This window comes from Argiope bruennichi, chromosome 5 (assembly GCF_947563725.1).
Source record: "Argiope bruennichi chromosome 5, qqArgBrue1.1, whole genome shotgun sequence".
Classification (NCBI taxonomy): Eukaryota; Metazoa; Arthropoda; class Arachnida; order Araneae; family Araneidae; genus Argiope; species Argiope bruennichi.
The window spans coordinates 13,912,458-13,933,945 of NC_079155.1; the positions used below are offsets into that span (position 1 = coordinate 13,912,458).

The 21,488-nt window shown below is 31.0% G+C and overlaps 1 protein-coding gene across 1 annotated transcript; it reads right to left on the reverse strand.

Moving 5' to 3' along the window:
* Positions 1 to 1,433: 1,433 nt before the first annotated feature.
* Positions 1,434 to 8,485, reverse strand: LOC129969273 (calphotin-like). The gene is made up of 4 exons (XM_056083760.1): positions 8,353 to 8,485; positions 7,102 to 7,194; positions 5,868 to 5,904; positions 1,434 to 5,224 (listed from the first exon to the last, which is right to left on the reverse strand). The coding sequence occupies exons 1-4, from the start codon at positions 8,359 to 8,361 to the stop codon at positions 1,614 to 1,616; spliced, it is 3,750 nt and encodes a 1,249-aa protein (XP_055939735.1). The 5' UTR covers positions 8,362 to 8,485; the 3' UTR covers positions 1,434 to 1,613.
* Between the last annotated feature and the right edge of the window lie 13,003 nt (positions 8,486 to 21,488).

The window sequence follows — 21,488 nt, forward strand, 5'->3', positions numbered from 1 at the left end:
TTGAACAGTCTTTACTAATATTCCAGACCGTTTTTAGTTTTCATTTATTTGAAGCTAATATAATATTTTTATTGATTTTTTTTATTTGTGGTAAAATTAGCTTGCATTAATAAATATAATGAATATTTCATGTTTAGAAGAAGTTAAAATGCCATTTGCTAAATTCTTAGAAAATATTCTGTTTGAAGAAAAGATAAAATTGATTTTATTATCATTATGAAGAATTAGAAAAATTTTTGTGCCCAAAAATTTATAATCCTAGAACTTCCTTTTTAAGTACTTGAAATTTATTTTTAAAGTAATTAGTTGTTGATTTTTAAAGCTGTACTTTTTTATTCCAATTATCAAATTTTTCACCTTGAATACTTTAAACAGTCAAGAAGTTCAAACAGTCCTATTTTTTTTTTTTTAAGCATTTTAGTTGAGAAATATGAATTTAGAAAATGTTGAATTTTGGAAATCAAACTTGTAACTTAATTTAAAATTAAGATGTCACAATTTAATTTTATTTGGTTACTACTAAAATTTATTTCTCTATTATAATCTCTTATTTTTCTAGTATTATTTTATTATTAAGAACTATTCATTGAAATTCAATACAGTTATTTTATTTTCTGATTTTTTGTAGACTTGCACAAAATGTTTCTTAAATCTGAGGAACTTATCGCGCAGTAAGATAGCTAAGATTACTCAAATGAATTTTTAATGTTAGCAATTCCTTTCTAAATCCAAAATATTATCAAATGAATAAAATCTTTTTATTATTAGTGAAATAGGTGGCGAATCAAATTCTTTAAAAAGAAGTAGATACAACGTTTCTGGATTTTCAAATATTATTTTAATTACTTTTATTTCAATTCAATTATTACTTTACTAATTATTTCAATTCAATTTTATTGAAACATGCTTAAGGGTTTGAATTCTAAATTATCGAAACTTTTATTTTTAAAAATGCATCTGATTGGGGTAAAATCTGGAAAGAAAATATTTTTTAGTTTATTATTTGGATCTCCATTTGTCTTAAGATTGAAATAGTTTAAATTACTATTGTGCTTGTCTTAATATGTTATCAAAATAAAACACATATATATGTATTTAAATTTTCCAGCATTTATATTAAATACAACAGATTTTAAAAATTACGAGTACTATTTTCTAAATATTGCATGCTCCAATTGCATTAAATTTGTTCAATAAAATAATAAACTAATTCTTTGAAAATTAATCTTTAAAATTTTCATTTCAGAATTATTAGCGTTAAAGCTAAATATTCTGAAACGAGAGTTTAAAATATGCTGTTTCATTCAATATTTGAAATAGTTTAAAATGAATTTCTTTTCGTTTGAGTTACAGAATAAATTTTTAAAAATATTGAGTTAAAAATTATTTTAAAGAAATAAGGTTACGCTCAATAAACATTTCACACTTTAGAATTTTTGGTAAATAGATTATTTATTGCTATGCATGCATGACATTTATGACACAAAACACTTAACAAAACACATAATTGTACAAGACAAAAATAATTTTTTTTTCAAATCACATAGAACTGACTGTCCATCCTGAAGTACTAAGTGATAGAAAATCACTTAAGAGGTTTCATAGTTCATTTCTTATTTCACTAAAATCTGCTCCAACTCTTGCTGTTGTTGAACCACTGGCCTTGTAAGTATAGACCTCAAAATACCGGTGTCAGGCACGTCATAGGGGTGTTGAGATAAAAATGTTAGACGAGGAGAGAAACGCAAACCTCCACCAAAAGCAGGTGAAATGCTCTCTTGAACGACGGTGTCAGCAATGTTTTGTTGCACAATACTGTCGGCTACGGGGGTCTTAGAAACTTCTGTTACCTTATTGACGGCTCCTGTCAATGGATCGGCGAAGGTAGTTTCCTTTACTTGCGTTACAGTAGATGGGTCGCCAATGCTGTCAATGGCGACTTGGGTCTGTCCACTTCCGAGAGGATCCACAAGAGCTTGGCTCAAGGGACTTGCCAATTTGGATTGACTAATAACTGTTTCAATTGGATCTTGGGCTATTTCCTGAGAAAGTTGACTAGTGGTTCTAAGTCCAGAAATTGGGCTCAAGACTTCTTCTTGTTGCACGATTGGAGAAATGGGGGCCTGCTCAGTTTTCGTTACAGTAGTAACGACCTGTGAGTCTCCCAGTGGGCCAACAACTTCTTCTTGAGTGATAGTCTTGGTAGCAGTTTGACCTACTGCAGTAAGACCTAATGGGCCTGCAACGACTGGACCTCCAATCTTACCACCTACGAGACGATTTGAATCAGTTTCAGTCACAGTTGTCAGAAGTTGTCTGTCACCAGCAGGTCCAACCACTTCTTCTTGAGTAATTACTTTAGTTGGTGCTTGGCCAATAGCTGCAAGTCCTCCAGTTGCAAGACCTCCGATTTTAGATGGTCCAGCTACAATGCTTGCAGGTTCAGTTTTTGTTACTGTTGTGACAACTTGAGGATCTCCAAGTGGACCCACTACTTCTTCTTGGGTGATCGTTTTGGTTGAAGGTTGGCCTACTGCTGTCAAACCTAATGGACTGGAAACAACTGCACCTCCAATTTTAGAGCCTACAAGACGATTTGAATCAGATTCAGTAACTGTGGTAACAACTTGCCTATCTCCAAGTGGTCCAACAACTTCTTCTTGAGTTATGGTTTTTGCTGGGGCTCTCCCAATAGCTGCAAGCCCACCAGTTGCAAAACCTCCGATTTTAGATGGACCAGCTACAATGCCTGCAGGTTCAGTTTTTGTTACTGTTGTGACAACTTGAGGATCTCCAAGTGGGCCTACTACTTCTTCTTGGGTGATTGTTTTCGTTGAAGGTTGGCCAACAGCTGTCAAACCTAATGGACTGGAAACAACTGCACCGCCAATTTTTGAGCCTACAAGACGATTTGAATCAGATTCGGTGACTGTAGTAACAACTTGCCTATCTCCTAGAGGTCCAACTACTTCTTCCTGAGTTATGGTCTTTGCAGGAGATGTTTTACCGATTCCAGCGAAACCAAAAGGACTAGAAACACCTGCACCTCCTATTTTTGAAGGACCTGACACAACAACTGGAGCTGGTTCACTTTTAGTAACGGTGGTAACAACTTGCCTATCTCCAAGAGGTCCAACTACTTCTTCCTGGGTTACGACTGATGGAGCTGATTTGGTAATAGGAGAAAGTCCTAGTGGTGAAGCAGCTCTTGCTACGGTTTTAGCTACTGGGGAAGAAACTGACAATACTGGTGCTTTGGTCAAAGATGCAAGAACTGGAGCAGGTGCAGGAGCAAAGAGTGTTGGCCCAGCTTCAATGGAACTTTGAATAGGGATCTGAGTTTGACTTAAACTACCTAGTGTGGCAAATCGTCCGGCACCGCTGTAAGGTAGTTGAGCGTAACCGTATCTTGGATCTCCGACTCGATATCCTCCGATTATATCAATACCTAAGAATCTGTTACCACCATCAACGTATACCATTTGAGGAATTCTTCGGGCAAAAATATTGTTACCGATTACTCCTCCTTTAACTTGAGAAATGACTTGGGGTCTTTGTTCAACTACTACAGGTCTTTGAGCTACAACTTGTGGTCTCTGTGCAACAACTACTTGTCTAGGAGCGGCAAAAGCTGGAGCCTGAGAAACAACCACTTGTCTAGGAGCCTGTGCAACAACTACTGGTCTAGGAGCGGCAAAAGCTGGAGCCTGAGAAACAACCACTTGTCTAGGAGCCTGTGCAACAACTACTGGTCTAGGAGCGGCAAAAGCTGGAGCTTGAGAAACAACCACTTGTCTAGGAGCCTGAGCAACAACTACTGGTCTGGAAGCGGGAGCAGCAACTGGTCCTCCAATAATCTGATTGCCCCCAAGAGTAAACTGGATGTTTCCACCACCAAAGATAGGAGCTACAGGTGCGACTGCTGGTCTTGCAAGAGCTATTTGTGGACGTGCTACTTGAGACAAAAAGATTTCACCTGGTCTTCTGGTAATAAATTGTCTTTGAACTGGTGCTTGTACAATTTGAACTGGAGCAGGAGCTGCAACAGGTGCTGAAATAATGGGAGCTTGGGCCACTCGAACTTGTGCTACTGGAGCCTGAACAGTCTGAACTAATCTGGGTGCAGCTGCAACAACAGGAGCTTGTACAATAGGAGCTGGAGCTGGGGCAGTCTTGGTTACGGTAACTTGTCGTTGTCCAAATCCTCCGATTGCTGGGGCGAGGCCAGAATTTTCTTGAACAATAACAGCAGCTGGTTGAGAGGCAACGACTGGACGAGTTTTGACCCTTCTTAATCCTCCAAAGCCTGGTCCTGCACCAAGAATAATTTGTCCTCCCCTTAATCCACTCAATCCGCTTCCGCCTTTTGTTACAGTTGTTTGAGTAATTTGTCTGTCACCAAGAGCTGCAGCGACTGGATCTGCTGATTCTGTAATTGTGGTTGTTGTAACTTTTCGCTGACCGAATTCTTCTCCAAGTCCTGCAAGTCCATCGTCAAGGACAGAAACTTGTTGTGGAATAACTTGTGGTGCTTGCTGGATTGTTGTTACTTTTTGTGCTCCACCCAGTGGATCAGTTTCAACTACGGTCACCTGTTCCTGACCAAGTGGTGAAGCAACAGGAGATTGAGCGACGACGACTGGTCCTCTAACCTGAGAATCTCCAGCAGTGAAAGCTGATCCGCCAGTTAAGATTTTTGTTTGCCTGAGTCCAAATCCACCATCAATTGATCTTTGAAGGAGCAGATTGTTTGGGTAAGAATAATAATCTAATCCAGTCAGTCCATATGGAATGGCAGATAGTCCAGATCGATATAGATTTCTGTTGCCAAATACAGCAGTTTTAACTTGAGCGTCACCAATTGAAAATTGAGATGTAGTAGGATCCGCAATGATTCCTCCCTTCAGGCCAGAGCTCAGTCCAATGGGCCTCAAACCAGACAGATTAGGGGCGCCAACGGTTTTGCGTCGGAGAAGTCTTGGGGCAGTAAGCAAAGAGTTGGGATAAGAGTAATAATCTAATCCTGTAAGTCCGAATGGATAGGATGCTGGTCCAACACGGTATAAGCGTCGTCCAAAAGGTCCATCGGAAAGTGTAATTTGGGCTGAATCTGCACCTAAGCCAGCGCCTTTGATGCCGCCAACTCTTGATACCTTTTCTACAACGACTGGTCCTGAAATCGGATCATTTACAACGGCTGTGTGGTGTACAGCTCCTCCTCCACCTGAAACGGAAACGTTCACTTTAAATATGCCTTTTAATACATAATTAACGTTGAATATTATTTAATGATTTAAATTCCAAAATACTTTATTTTGCAAACTACATATGTCTTTGCGATTCTTATTCTTAAAGTTAATAAAAATTTTGTCAGTCATATAACTGAGCAATTAATAATGAAGTTGTTAAATTCGGTCAATCATATCAATTGAAACAATAATTACATTTTCATTAATTATATCAGTGCAATTTAGAAATTATCTGAAACTATGCTTATAAGTGAAAATTTATAGATTTCGAAGAAATAAGTAACGATTCAATTTTAATAAAGAGGAAATTGATTTTCAGCTAATAAGTTATTCTTTTTACACATTTAATCATAAGATTTTGAAAAAGAATATCATGTCCTAATCATGGGAATCTAAATTTTAAAACCATTATATTCTTAAGTAAATAAATATTATCACCATTATTATTTTCAATACTAATCATTTAATAAATTAAGTTCTTTAAAAATATGTTCTTCTCTTTGTTAGTTAATTTTGGTTATTACGTTGATTAGCTAAATATTTAATAAATATTATTCTCAGTAATATTTTGATAATCGACAAATCGTGTATTTTTTTAAAGGAAATTAAAATACTTACCGCCTTTTCCTAAGTGAACATGAGGTTGAGCAACATCCTAGAAAAAAAAAAGGAAAAAAAAATTATTATTTAAGTTTAGAAGAATAGTAACTGAAATTCAGCATATTTCATTCATAAATTCTAAGTAAACGCAGTTGATAAACAAATATAAATTCTTTTGAACGTTCTCTTTTAAGAATTTGTTCTACAAAATCTTAAAAGTTTAACTAGTAGGAATTTTTTTAATAAGATAATATCACAGAAAATTTAATTGTCTTTAATTTTTAATGTGATTTTGTAGGATATTCATATATATTTGTATAACATACCAATTTGAAATTTTAAAACATTTAAACGAATTGAATATTTTGTTTAGCAAAACTATTCAATATATATTTGAAAAAAAAAGGAGTCAACATGCATCAAATTTATAATTAGAAACAAATGAGTCGTCCATGAATATAGAATATTCTAAATTTTTCTTTTAGGATTATTTTGAAATATTGCCAATAGGAGGCGCTACTTATCTGTGTATTATCTTAAAAAATATTTTAGAATACTGTTTTGAAAATATTTTCCTTTATTAATTTAAATATATAAAAAAATTCAAAACCTTTGGTTTTTTTTCTTCTTTTTTTAGATAAAAATTAGGGTAAGATATTGTCTTAAGAATACTTATGTTGAAGTTCAGTGCAAAACAGAATATCATTATATTTTGTCCTCAACCTTACAAATATATTTTTTGGAATTTTATGATAATTAATATCCTTTCATTATAATCTTTCATATAAAAGTTATTTTATCTTCCGACCTAAGAGCATTAATTAACTCGGCAGAAAATCTTTTATTAAATTCCACAATATTAAGAAATTATTTAAAGCTCTTTAAATTCCATTTATATTTCAATGAAAGATTTCTTCATTTTTGTATATTGGAATCTATTCAATTTATAAATTACCTGAACAGAATATGGAAATATTTATTCGATTATCTAATTTGCATAAAATAATACTTCCTTGACTTGATTTCAAGAAATAATTTGCTGGAAATTAATTTGTTCAGGGATCTTTTAAATCACAATAAAATCTTAAAAATACAATTAGCATTTGTAGAGGTATTGATTTATAATTAACTTTGTAATTTATATTGTTTGAATTGTTTGAAATAATCACTACTTTGCAAATAAATAATGATAAGTAATAAACGTGATCGAAGTTCTCATGCTTGTTGTAGTTAAATTGTAAGAATTATTTACCTGAAGAACTGCAGGCTGCTGGAAAATCCTTCCTCCTTTAACTGCTGCTGAGCACGTGTTGGTAGACACCAACAGTGCGAATAAAGCTATAGCCTAAAGGGGAGAGAGCGAAATAAAGTTAGAGAGACACTAATGTAAAAGAATGCTTTTCTTGAGGTGAAAATATGCATATAGATTAATAAATAACTTTAATATGCATTCTAGTTTAATGAATAATATAAATTATTATTATCATTATTGTCTCTAATTTTATACTTTTTAGTTTCTTATGTAATAAATATTGTAAATGGATAACAGACGCAATTATCTCTTTACTGTTTATTTTAAATGATTAAGTAATTAATACTTCACAAAAATATGTTATCGTGTAGTATAGTTATTTTATAAGCAGTTACATTAAAATTTTTCTCAATAGTTTCGATTAAAATTTCAAAAAGGAATTTAGACATAAACAAAATTCAAAATTCTCATATAAAAGTATTTCTTATTATTTCATGTTGATCAGATTTTGAATATTTCAGTTTTAAATATTTCGAATTAAATATATAATTAATCGTTTTAATAAAGTACTGATTAAATACTATTTAAATAATAAATAAAATTCAAATTTTAATGAAGTAAAATCACAGATTAAATAAATTTCAATTGGTCATGATTAGTAAATTAATTGAAATCCTGTTTCATAGTAAATAATACTTTAAATATTTAAAGATAGGATGCTAAAATTGTAAGGAAATGAAATTATTGTTAATCATAAATAGATTATAATCTTATTTTAAAGTGAATTAAAATTAAAATATATTAATTTTGTTTTTCTCTAATTAAGAAAATCCATTTAAATCGTATTTTATCACAAATACTATTAAAATATTTCGAATTAAAAATTCTAAGCACTTGATTGAAATCAGTAATTAAATATCTTATAAATCAAAGAAAGGAATGTCAAATATTTAATTAAAATTCGTTATTAAATCACCTGAAAGTCAAAGGTAAACATTTCAACTTTTTAACTGAAATCAGCATTTAAGTAAAGATTTTTTTTTCTTTAAATCTCAGATCCAAAGATAAACAACTAATTGAGACATGCAATTAACTAATGAGCTTAGATATCAGATGATATCAAAAATGAAGCGCATGTTTTGATTATGAGTCCGAAAACAAACACATTTCCAAAATCCATCTGAGCTGTTAGGCCTCGCTGGCCAAGTGGCTTCTATTCGAAACCAAGAGAGCAGTTGTATGAATACTTACTATGATCATGCTCTGGCTTTGGTTGTAGGATTAGATCCTTCTTCGATGACTTGCCAGTGAAGACAGACGGCCATTCCTTGCCTTATATACTCCTCCGAGAGGATGTGCCTTGCCCGCGGTTGATTTATGTCCATTTCTGATTTGACAATCAAGGGTCACACGTCGACAGTAGTGTTCGGGGCTAGGAGGTCGTAACACAAACCATTCCGATGATCCAGACATAATTATGACCCCAAGACACGTATCGTCGAACGAAAAGTAAAATCCTGACGTAACGGTAAACACGTGCTTGACGTTATTTGAGGAAGGACACGGGAGAAAGCAAGGATTACATACGAAATGGTGGGGACGAGACACGAGATGGTACTCACAGTAGGTTGAGACAGTCGCTCTTTTGTTGTTTTTTTGCGTTTCGGTTTCGTTGAGGGAAAGTCAAATTGAGCTGAAAAGGGCTACTGTTTTTTGCAATACGTTAGTTGGTACATGATAAATTGAATTTAGAATAATCCCATTTTGTGTTTCCTGTCCTCCCCACCCTTCCTTTTTTGAATGGATAGTGTGAACTTAACCTTGTGAAGATGAGTGTTTTCTGGAAAAGATCTTTCTGGGTTACTATTGTATGGAAATTATATGTTGACATTGACTTAAAAATATATTTTTTTCCACAAAAATGCCGAAATATACCATGAAAAGAAATTCATTATCATTTGTTTGAAAACAAGGTGGGTATTAAAGCGAACCTCAGCAGATTTCTTTAAAGTAATCCCTTTAAAGCATTGTTTGGTTTTAAATTAATTTAATTTTCAGCCTCAGCATAATGTATTATGAAGCTATATTGATAAATGGGACGACGAAGCTAATATAATCCATATTTACTAAACGTCTGAAAAATTCATAATTTTAACTGGGGTTTATAAATTTTATATGAAATATTTAATGTAATTTTTCATGTCCATGAAATTTACAGTTCAACATAAATCCTTCATAAACTATTGAACAGTTTTTCTAATAGCCTGCAAAGATGTCTGAAATAAAAGATATTCATTTCTTTAAAGACGATTAAAAGGCAAAGGCAATATTGCTGTCAAGTTTAAAGGCACGTTTGTTGTCAAACTCAAACATTTTATGTCTGTCAGAGTATTAATAATGATGATAATAAACCTAAAATAACATAAATAATATAAATATAGCATAATAATATTACAGCATATTTCTGCTGATGTTTGATTACACAGTGCTCTATGCTTTTGTTTATAAATAACAGTACTAATTTTGACAATTCCTTAATTACGTACTTCTGATAATTGATACTATCTACTACCGCTTCTGTTTCACCGCAAGTTTACCGCTGTCTTCTACTTCAAGTTTAGTTTTCTGATTGACATTTAAATAAATAAAAATTTGTGAAATATACCTTTCTCAAAATTTGCGATAATCTTGGAATTAAAATTTTGTTACCTTTAGAGTATTTTTTATCATTACAAAGGTATCTGGGACTTCCACGACTTAGTGAACTTGTTTTGACTTGCGAATCGAATTCGTAGAGGAAGGAAGGAGTATTAGCATATTACCAGATTTGTCTTCAGTCGGCCTCAAGACCAGAAGATAGAATTTTCAACCACCATTCCATCATCGATTCATAGCACACATTGACATATTATTTACTCTCAAAAATATGGTGTGAAATTTTATATTAGAAGTGTCGAATCAAGTATTGTCCTCGTCACCTCATAATTACTTAAAATTATGAGGTTCGTATCAAAGTACATTTTAAAGAGCTGAAATTCAAGATGTTAATCTAATTAAACAAAATTAATCGGTAATTCGAGGATTCGGATATCCATTGCATATTTGGTCGTCACTAGTTATATATTGATGAAAATCGTCAATATGCCATGATAGACCAAATGTTTTACGTAAGTGCATGGAGAGTTAGATTCTAGCTCATTTTTCAACTTCATCATTTGCATAAGATTCAAAATTGTGATATCAATTACCTTATGCTTAATTAAGAGTTCATAAATATATGGGATATATTTCTCCTTTAAGTGGGATAAGTATTTCTCCTTTTATGGGATATATTTCTCCTTTTTTATCTAAATAATAAGGTAATACAAATCCCAAAATAATAAGCTAAAGAGATAGATAGTTTTAGTGTAGCAATGGGATTAAAATACTTTTTTTTTATTCATATGAATGAGATGAATGAATAAGAAATGGATAACTTAAAAATGAATAAAATAATAAAAAATGAATAAAATAATTATAAATAAATTATATTTTCCCAGTTTAAGTAAGAGGTGATAACATTACTTAACTTTGCACATCATCTTTTCCTTGTTCTTTTTTTTTGTGAGAGATTTTTTATGCCAAGAGTCCGACTTAGCTACTTCATGCGTCACATTCGCTTGCACAACCCCTTTTTGAAGGGAGGGGGGTGCATTCACACACCTCATAGATAGAACACAAAAGAAGAACAGCCATGCCCGAACCGGGACTCCCAGATCACGAGAAAGACGCTCTACCCCTATGCCAGGAGACCAGTGTTTCATTTTCTTCTATCTATATATGTTCAATTCTTGTGAAATTAAAAGTTTTGCTGTAGTTGCAAACCCCAAGAACAGGAAAGCTATAACAAGTCTATGAAATTGTGTTCCCTGAAGAAGTTTAATAATAAAAATGGATTGTTAGTAATATCCTGCCTGCAAAGGCCCAGACAAATAAGAATGTGATCAGGTGAAGCGTCTTCCGTTAAATACTTGGGGTAAACTTCAAAGCATTTAGAATCCTCAGAATATTTCATAGTTCTGAGGTGTCCACTAAGAAAGCGAATAAAAGTAGTCTGATCCTACCTACAACACTCAAGAGTCAGAGAGCTCCCTGGACTACTACTCTCATACCAGTGTTGTACTGGTGGGACAAGATAAGTGGTTTTATTTTTGCTTTTAGCTCTCGGGAAGATTTAATTAGAGGTGGAAAAGTTGGAGGGTTGTGTGATTTTTTTATTTCTTATACAAAGTCTGTAAAATTGCGCGTAAAATTTTTTCTTCTTATATATCTTCACCTTCTGACTTTTTTAGTTACAACATTTTTTTATACTAGTAACAGAATTTCGTTTTCTTCTCTATTTATATATAAAATAAATTTTATAAACTTAGCAAACCTTACAATTTGTGTTTCTATCAATTGACCAGACAGTTTCAGAATAATTGCCCTATTGTGTGTTTGCTTATATGTAATGAAGTGACATGCAATACAATAGTCTCAAAATAAGATTACCATGATTGACATCTATAAAATGATTATTTAAGAATCTTAAAAGCTTATATATCATCCTGTTGGTTTGCAGCCGATACTTACATCATTACAAAATAAAATATCGAACTTAGCAATCGTTTCGAAAGGCGATATTAGATAAATTGTGCATCTGTCAGATGTTGTTACACTCTATCATTCCGTTGCCTTTTAATGAAAAGTGTTACCAGCTATTAGAGAAAGAAGTATGAAAGTCAGGATCGGTATAGGCTCTATTAAGCAATACGAAAACAATTATGAAGGATCGTATCATCCGTGGATGATGTAAAAAGTATTTCTATGCCCGTTAGAATTTTGAAAAAAACTCAAAATGTGGATTTTCGTGTAAAATACAGAGTAATTTACTGAATATCTGTTATTGGTGTTCAAAGCAAAATTCTGTTAAAATGCATAAAGTAAATTTAATATTTATTCGGGACTATTGAACAGGTCGAATAGGGGCAAAGCTCGTATCAACAACTTAAATTGTCTCCGTTTGTAGTTTTTTTTTTTTTTTAAATTTTTTGTTTATTTACGAGTTGGCAATACTTTTTGTAGAAGTTGCCAGAAACCCTCAGCAGGTTTTCGTTTCCCCTGGGAATATATTAACATTAGTATAGCTGGGTTAACTGACGCATCATTAATAACAGCACGCATTATTCAGGGAGTGACTATGGATGAACTATAATGGAGCTTGTTTCATGCAATGATTTCGCAGTCTTACTGCATTTATCTTTGCTATTCTACATTGGAAGTCACCTACAATTTAACATATTCTGATCACTTATAAATAAAAACAGTTTTTTAATTATTATCGTTATTGTCGAAAAATATTGAATTATATTATAGAAAAATATTGTGTGTGTGTTTTTTTTTATTCGAGCAAAGGGCTTAAAGTCTGAAAAATATGAAAAACAAAAAACCCTACTCTTATCCTTTAATTATACAAATTAAGTTTGTTTTTATTTACAATAACTTTTAAGTACTTCATTCAGTTGATATTAAAAAATTATATTTAAAAATCATCTGCTAAGTTTGGAATTTTCATAAAAACTCAAAAAATTTAGAGTTTTTTTGAAAAAGTAATTTTTTTTAAATCATTTTACAAACAAATGTGCTGGAATTTTAAATTCTTGGAGTTTATTTTTCTCTATAATTCATCATTATTAGAGATATTAGAGCCTATTCAATTTTTTTTTAGAAATGATTCAGAATTCAACACAAGGAAGTGATTGCAAATCGAGCTCCACCTACATCCCATTCAATCAATTGTGGATATGTTATGTTTATCTAATCAAAGATATTATCTGATAATGAGTATTTTTATTTAAATTTTGGCATCCTGGATCTTGAGTTAATTGATTACTTTATCGTGGCCATCCCTATTTTCTTATCAGCACGCTTTTTCTACAAACTCTGCGTGCAGCTGGACGCAGCTAGGATTTGATGTAGGAAATTTGAAAAACAGAAGTTGCAGAACTGTCAAGACAATCTTTTTTTATCATCTTTGGAGGAAGCGACATTATATTTTATTTAATTTTTAACTCAATGCCTCATGGCATCAAATGTCTTTAAAGGAGTCTTAAACATTCTTGCAGGTTTAGGTTTTGATGTTCTTGCTTTTAGTAATTTTTTGTAACGCAACTTTCATGTTAAAATAATGTCATCAACTTCAAGACAATAACATGTTCTGGGCTGGATAAAAACGCGTCTCATTCAATCCCAGGGATGTTATTTTTTTATATCTTCTGGTTATTGAGACAAACTTCAAAATATGTGAAGGATACTTATTTAACAAATTCATATCTTGTAATATTGAACCTGGCAGAAATATACACACTTACTGAACGATTTGTACAGGCCAGCCGTCTGTTTTAATTAATTTTGGATTTCTTATAGCTAATATTTCTTTGAGCATCATGTCCTGTGTGAATGACTGTATCAGCATCTCGAAAATGTTATTGAGCTTGACTAAAATCAAATTTATTTGCGTTGATTGCATTTCTTTATTTTTCATTTGTAAAAGTTATTTTCTCACAATGAAACAATCGTCTGTGAAATTTCCCAAAGAATGAGGTTAATTCTGTTGTCTCCTCATCCAGTTATTTACTTAAGTACAGTACACTCCGGAGTATCCGGTTTAATTTTTTCTAATTTTTTTCTTATCGTAAATAAACAAAGAATGCAAGGCGTTGTATTGGCACCATTCCAAGACATTGGAAGCGAGAGTCTACTACGATTGTCATGTGTGTCGTGTGAAAAATACTAGTTAAATACTAAAGAGCAATGTTCTGCTCTTTACTCAATGTTTCATCAATGTGTAACGTACATCTATTAAGGATTTTTCAAAAACTAAAAACTGTAAGTTTTGACTCTTATCTTAGGGTTACTTCTTCATATCCGTGTAATCATTTATTTGTGAAAAATAAAATCAGTTTGGGTCAGTTTTCTCAAGAATTAGGCTTATGGTTTACGTTAATATTTCCTGTGTATAAGTTAGGCATTACAGAATTTAAATTAAAATGCGAACAATTTGACTTACTTTTTCACGAATAAATTCTTGAAATGTGCAGTGAAATATATAAATATATATAAACTACCAGTGCAGAGTCTTCTATTTTAACTCGACACATTACCGACAACTGCTTCTATGATTTACCGGATCATTTTCACATTCTGCGTTGCTTGAGATAAATGGAGAGCTTAACACTCAAAAAGAAGTGAGAAAATACTTATTAAAACAAAAAATTTTGGTGTAAAAACTTTGTCTTCTGGTATTGGTGGACAAAGAAATAAGTTCATAAAACTCCGGTCTATACAGCTTTCTTTGTTATCAGACTTGTCCTTCCGCCACATTAGACCAGATACTCGGGAGTGTACTGTATTTAAAATCTAGCTGGTTGAATTGAAGCAAGCAAATAAATTATTACAATGAAAACTAATGGTTAACCTCCATCTCATTTTTTTGTATTTCCATCCATTTTTTTATATAATTTCTGTGCCATTTTCCCCATACCTTATTTTTATATCTTCTGTTTGTTGCTGTGTCATCACTATTGTTAACATGTGTTATTACAATAAAGGTGGGGCGGAAAGCCTTCTTTAGTATATTTAAAATTGCCCACAAATTTTTTTCAAGGAAGTAGTGATTATTTCAATAAGTACAAAGCATTAGTTACCCTGTAAGGAAAGAGCGAGGTATTCATTCTGAAACATAATTTTCGAATAGCTCCAAAAATTTTAGTTTACTTTTCATTCGTTCAAGCTATGTACATAAACAAGCAAAAAAAATTAGAATTCTTCTCTTAAAATGTTATTTTTTTAAAAAAGTTTTAAAATGAAATATGATGAAAATTTTGATTTAATTACATATTTTTTTTAAATTAAATAGTTTATTTGCTTTTAAAAAGTGTTCAAAATTTTATAATTAATAATGATATTCAATTACCGATAGAATATATAAACAGCAGTTTGAAATGTTTATATTTTGTGTTATCAGTCTCTCGATACAACCATTATGAAATATTTTAAGAAAAATCGCTTCTTTGAAATTCACATTTTCATATTTATTAGTATTTTGTAACTACATCCTTTCTCCAAAACTACAATTTTACTTTATAAACATAAATTCAAAGTTGTTTGGAAAAACTTTTTGATATTTTTCTTTGGGTATATTTTTATTGTTTAGGGGAATTTGTAGACTATACTACTTAAAAATATAAACAATGATTATGAAATATTTTGCAGCAAACGAATGAGATTTTTTTTATCAATCTGTTTTGAAAAAGGATAATTTTATTATCAAAGAATGCTAACAATGAGAAAGGATTTAGTTTTATTATCGTTTTAACAAACAAAATACCCCGGAAATTCCAAATTTACTAATAAGAATTGAGTTACTTTAATAAGAAAAGTCCTTGAATCTCTCTCTTCGCTCCCCTTTAAAAAAAGTAATCTTGCAGATTTTTTAAAATTCTAGAATTGAAAGATTTTAATCGTAGAAAATTTGATCTCAAAATTTTAACGAATACCGACATTTTAGATATACCTAAGTTCGAAACACACATACTTTTAGAAATATATTTGTGTAGTTGATAACTCGTAAATGCAAATCGTTATTGATAAGTTTTGTTATAAAATTGAATTGAAAATTTGTTTTGAATTTTGGATCAAATTCATCAATTGAGAAAAGCGATTGATTTCACGAAAATCATAATTGATTAGTTTAACTGTTCTGGGAATTTTTAGAAGCGTATTACTACCGGTTTCCAAAAGAAATTTTTATTTCTATTTTTAGTTGTAGAAAATTTAGAAGTAATTTCATAAATTAGACAACCAAACATTTATTAATAAATAGCTTTTTAGTTTAAGATGGTCCCATTTTTTTTTTTTTTGGATAATAATTTTTGAAAGTGAATGCCAATATTGTGAAATCGCGAAACAAGATTCATAAATCCGCAAAGAAAAAAAAAATTGTCCCTTTATTTTTCTTTTCGAATTTTTATAATCAATATCACACTAAATTATGTTTCAAACTTGGAATTTTGTTCTTACTTATCTTATTATTAGTTCAAAACAAATAAACAAACTGGTTGTCACCTCCAACAAATTTATAGAACATTAATAATTTTCTTAAGTCATTCACTTCTTTTTCACACTTTTAATAATTTTTTGATAATTTTTAAATATTGTAACTATTTATACCATTTCCATGTAAAATTAAATTAAAAATTACTATGACCTCGAATGTTTCTTTCAAAACTAACATTAAATATAAATTTATAATCATTAAGTGTAAATGTGCAATGAATTTTAAATGATGTTATCTCCTCTTAAAAAAAAAGACAGGATTCCGAAGATTTGCCATTACTTATTTATCAAATCACATAGTACCAATTATCGTTTGTCACATCCACTCTGGTCAAAGATATATGATTCTGTTTCAAGCCCAACAACAAGCTCGTGAAATAAGGGAACCAAAACCCTGCAGCTAATTTACTCTGGCCAACTTAGAAGAGTTGAACCGCCTTTTTTTGTAACTAAAGATATTCGTGAGCTGTAAAATTTTTATTGCAAGTTTATCTCACAATTTTATTTGCATTTGTTTTCTTTTATGAGTCTAACTGTTAGAAGTTTCTACTGCAGAACGCAGCGTGAATACTCTGGATGCGAGTGAAATGTTTTGCTTTCATATATTTATTTTTATTCTGTGATGATTAGATTACTGCAGATGCTGCTACTTGGCTTTCGAACAAATTCCTCCATTGCAATATAAAACTGAACAGTTAAGGATAATGTTTACGAGTACTAGACATTTTACAGTGGCAATCATATCCCTTGTAATCACACTAGTATTATCGTGGAACATTTATTGTCTTTCATTTTAATTGCTATGACTATGCATAACTTGTTTTGTAGCGATGTGGATGTCATATAATACCATAAACAGCGCCTGTTCTGTTGATGATTCAGATGCAGCTATCTGTTGCTTTAAGAATCTCTGCATAAGTTCGATATCAACCCTGGATGATTCTTTCTAGAGCTAAAGTTTACTTTACCATCCTTCGTACTCTCCATATTTAAGTACCTGTGATTATGATTTTATATTAAGCATGTTTCTAAAACAACTTTTGCATCAATCACTTTATGATATTCACTTCCGAACTATTCTAAAGATGCTTAAAGATATATATTAAACTATTCAACCAACAAAAGAATCGGTACTACTTTAGGTGATCTACGATTTATAAGTACGCTGGAAGCAATTTGCACATAATTCTGATAACGACATCCAATAATTATAAACATTTCAAAATAATACCAATGGTTATCAGTTTTAATAATATATTTCCCACCCTTAAATTTTTAATCTTTGTGCAAATATTTCTTAAAATGCCCATTGCCTAGTACACTGGATGAAATCTGTCACAGTTTGTGATTTAAGGTCGCACGAATGTAGCGTGTTTGCATTTGTTTAAAGTTTTAATCTTTTATTTCGTAACATTTTTCAACTTTTTGCTACTGACATAACGAACTAATTGTTAATACATTTTGCAGTGAAATTAAGATGTGAAAATTTATTTTCTCTCTATGAAATCTCATTGTGGATGGAAATGAAGAGCACTGCTTGAGACTCCATAGGAATAACTTGAATCTTGAGTCAAAATTGGTAAATGCTCGTGGCAAAGCAACACTGACGACATCTGTATTGACTATTTGTGCAAACAGATGTTGATTCAGTATAATTAACGAACCCATATCGGCTTCACAGTATTTATATGAAGTAAGTGATTTTTGTTTGAAAGAAATCTCGTGTACCGCATGCAATTAATTATTAGAACATCAGGCTGGTGGTTAGCTTGAGCCAAATTTGTAAGTTGCTATAATAAACGTTTTTTATAGTTATATGGTGCGTTCTTATTTACTGCTTCCATTGGCAGTTATGCATTCTTTTTTCTCACATTGTGCAATGCATCGCCCCTATCGGCGTTTTTCGGTACCATTTTTTTTTTTTTTGACAAATTGAAACCCATACTTTAATGCGTTTGGTGGCCAAATTTTATTATATTTTGTCAGTACATAACACGCTACAGGGCACCGAACACCTCCTGTTATTACTTCATGACCCTGTATATCTGCTGAATTTTGAGATGAATAGTAGACACCAGAGAAAATATTAATACAGTTTTCAATAATTGTATTTATTTATCTGTGCATTACAAATGACTGAATAATTTTTAAAAAATATTATTCAATAATTTTCATATACGCGGCATTTATTTGCGCTTAATGTTTTGAAGGTGTTTATTTGTGTGTAAATTATCAGGAATAATTTAATGTATTGTTCTAAAAGATTATGAGTATCAGAAAAAAATAACTGAAGAATAAAATTGACTACACCAACTTCATGAAGTTTAAAAATGCTTAAAACTATTATTTATAGTAATTATTGAAATAATTTTCAAAAACCACCAAGATTATGAAAGTAAAAAAAAAGATAATGATAGAAAAGCACCAAAGAAGAAAGTAATTTCAGAGGTTGTAGAGCATTATCATTGCTGACCGTACATTTTAAATTATTTTTTATATAGAATTATATAAGAACATCTAAATCAGCAATTATATGAGTGTAACAGCTTCTTTGATTATTGAAAAATATAGTGTAAATAGAAACTGGATTTATCATAAAGTGAATTTAGAAATGTTTTACAGATAGCATCAAAGCTTTGAAACCCACACAATGAAATAACTTGTAATTGAGCTGGCCCAAGATGATGTGTACATGTTATCTTGTTCAAACTTTGTTAGTCATTTTCATGAAATTACGATTAGATATGTAAGGAACGAATAATTATTTAGGCTTATTTGTTCCTAGGGACAAAAATAAAAAGCCAAGTTTGGCAAGGACAAGCAAAAAATTTATTAGTAAATTTAAAAGAAATGTAAATACATAAATATATGAAAATTTTAGACGTCATGTTTGTGGCTATTTTTGAATGATTCAACTCAAGATGCTTCTTCATAAAGTGAACATAAATAAAGGGTTTCTGATTTAGTCTTGATATAAAATTGGCATGGTGAACGAATGCATTTGACAGCATCTAACCTACTACTGACATTGCTTTGCTTTGTTGCTGAGTGATATACACATTTCTGTTGTTGCGTATTCCAAATAATTAGTTCTTTTGCCTTTTAATTATTGATTAATCACATATTTTATAAACACTGGTCGACAAATAAAATGTAAAAATATCAAACACAAAAAAGTAATAATTCCAGATTCATTTTAAATTATTACTGGTTTTTTACCGATTCCATACTCAACCAGTCATGTTTTTTGAGACTGACTAAATTCTCCGTCCGATAGGGAAGCTGCATGCTAGATTTTCCCTTTTTAGGAATTCATGTGGCCCAAGTCTTCACATTTGCCATAACTCAAAACATATAATAACAAGAATAATCTGGGAGTCCGTTTTCATAAAGATCTTCAATGCTTTTTTGATGTTCAGTTAATTTGTGAGGTTTTTTTCATAAAAAATTAATAAACTTCAACAATTTTTTATAAATTATCTATGCTATATTTAAAATCAAGGATAGTATCGATTTTCGGTATCGGAAACTTGAAATTTACTTTAGAAGTCAACATGTTATTTGCTTAGGATTGCTGTTATAGTCCAAACAATAGAGACAGCTTGAGGAAATATGTTCTTAGTTGATATAACATTAAGATTCATTACGAGTTGTGGAATAAAAAAAGGCTTCAGATAACATTTGAATGTTTGCAATTAAACAATGGTGAAGAGAAAGGGAGAGAAAGTGCATAAAAGTTTCGTCATGGGCCTGTTGATGAATGTGTCTATTTCTCAACAGAATATGCGGAACGAAATCTACTTCTATTTGCAATCGCTTGCTGGAGCATCTTGAGAGAGGTTTCATGAGGAAGTTAGTCTTTTTTCTTGAACTCTATTTAATAGAAGCAATTCTTGCACGCCAAATGCACATAAAACATGTTGCACTCATTTGAATTTTGATTCATAATCGAAATTATAATACATTTTAAGATAACATTCTGTTAAATGACAGGTGGCATAAGTTCGGTTATATTTATCACGCCATTTTGTTGTCATGTAAATCGATTCTCCTTCCTGATATTTCTATTCAATTAATTCTAAGCATGCGTTTTCAAATTATCTGAAATCTTTGTAAAGAGTATCATTTTATTATAATTTCTTATGTGCTTGTAAATTCTGTAATAGTTATTTTTGTTTTTCTACTGTAAATATTTTGGTATTTAATAAGAAAAAAACCTTAACATGCCCATCAAACCGTTTAGTGACCAAAATGGCTACAGATATGGGGGTATGAGACGGCGTTCAGTTCTGTCATATTTACAAATATAATTATTTCTTTCTTAAATTTTCTATAAAATTACATGCGAGAATTGCGTTGAAACCAAAAGAGATAAGGATAGTTTTTTTAAAATCATATTACGTTAACGTTTAAATGATATTACGTTACGTTGCTAAACACCATTTTTATGAGCTGATTTTCCGTTGGTATTTTGAAATTGTTAGTTTCGATATTTTAGAAGACTTGTTTTTGAAGTTAGCCTTTATTCTAATGGTAACACTTTTCTTGATACCAATTTAAAGAAATCAGACTTTTAATCTAGAAAATGATACCGAATTTACTTGGAAGCTCATTGAAAGAAGGAGAAATATATTTTTGGTGTAAAACTAGAACTGGTTGAGTCAAAATAAAATTAAAATGAATTAATATGTTTTTATTATTTTAAAATAACATTACTGTAGCGTTCTGTGGGTAAAAATCACGCATTTAACCTGTGTAGAATATATACTTCATATAAATTCATATGCACATGCAAGAATTACATCATATGAAATGAATACATTGCACTTAAAGAGTGAAAATTTAGTTCTAAAATTAGATTAACTCTAACGAAAGCTAACTGATTTAAACTAAAAAAAAAACGAAACAATATTAATATTATTTTTTAATTATTTGAATGAAATGACTAATCAATGTTATTATTTGGGATGCGCTGCTTTTTCATTAAATTATTCATTTTTAAATTGTGCTTGATCTCATTTTTTATCACTAGTAATTATCCATTCTATAATTTATGTAACCATCTAAAAGATTTCCTCAAACACGTTGAAAATATTTCATAGTCTAGACCTAAATAACTTTCTCATTTTATTTTCCTTCTTATTGCCATATAATTATCTCATTCTTGAAGTTATTTTATTTTACATCATTGCCTTCTTAACCTGCCATAACTCATATTAGAATGATAGTTTTGTCCAATTTCATTTTTAACA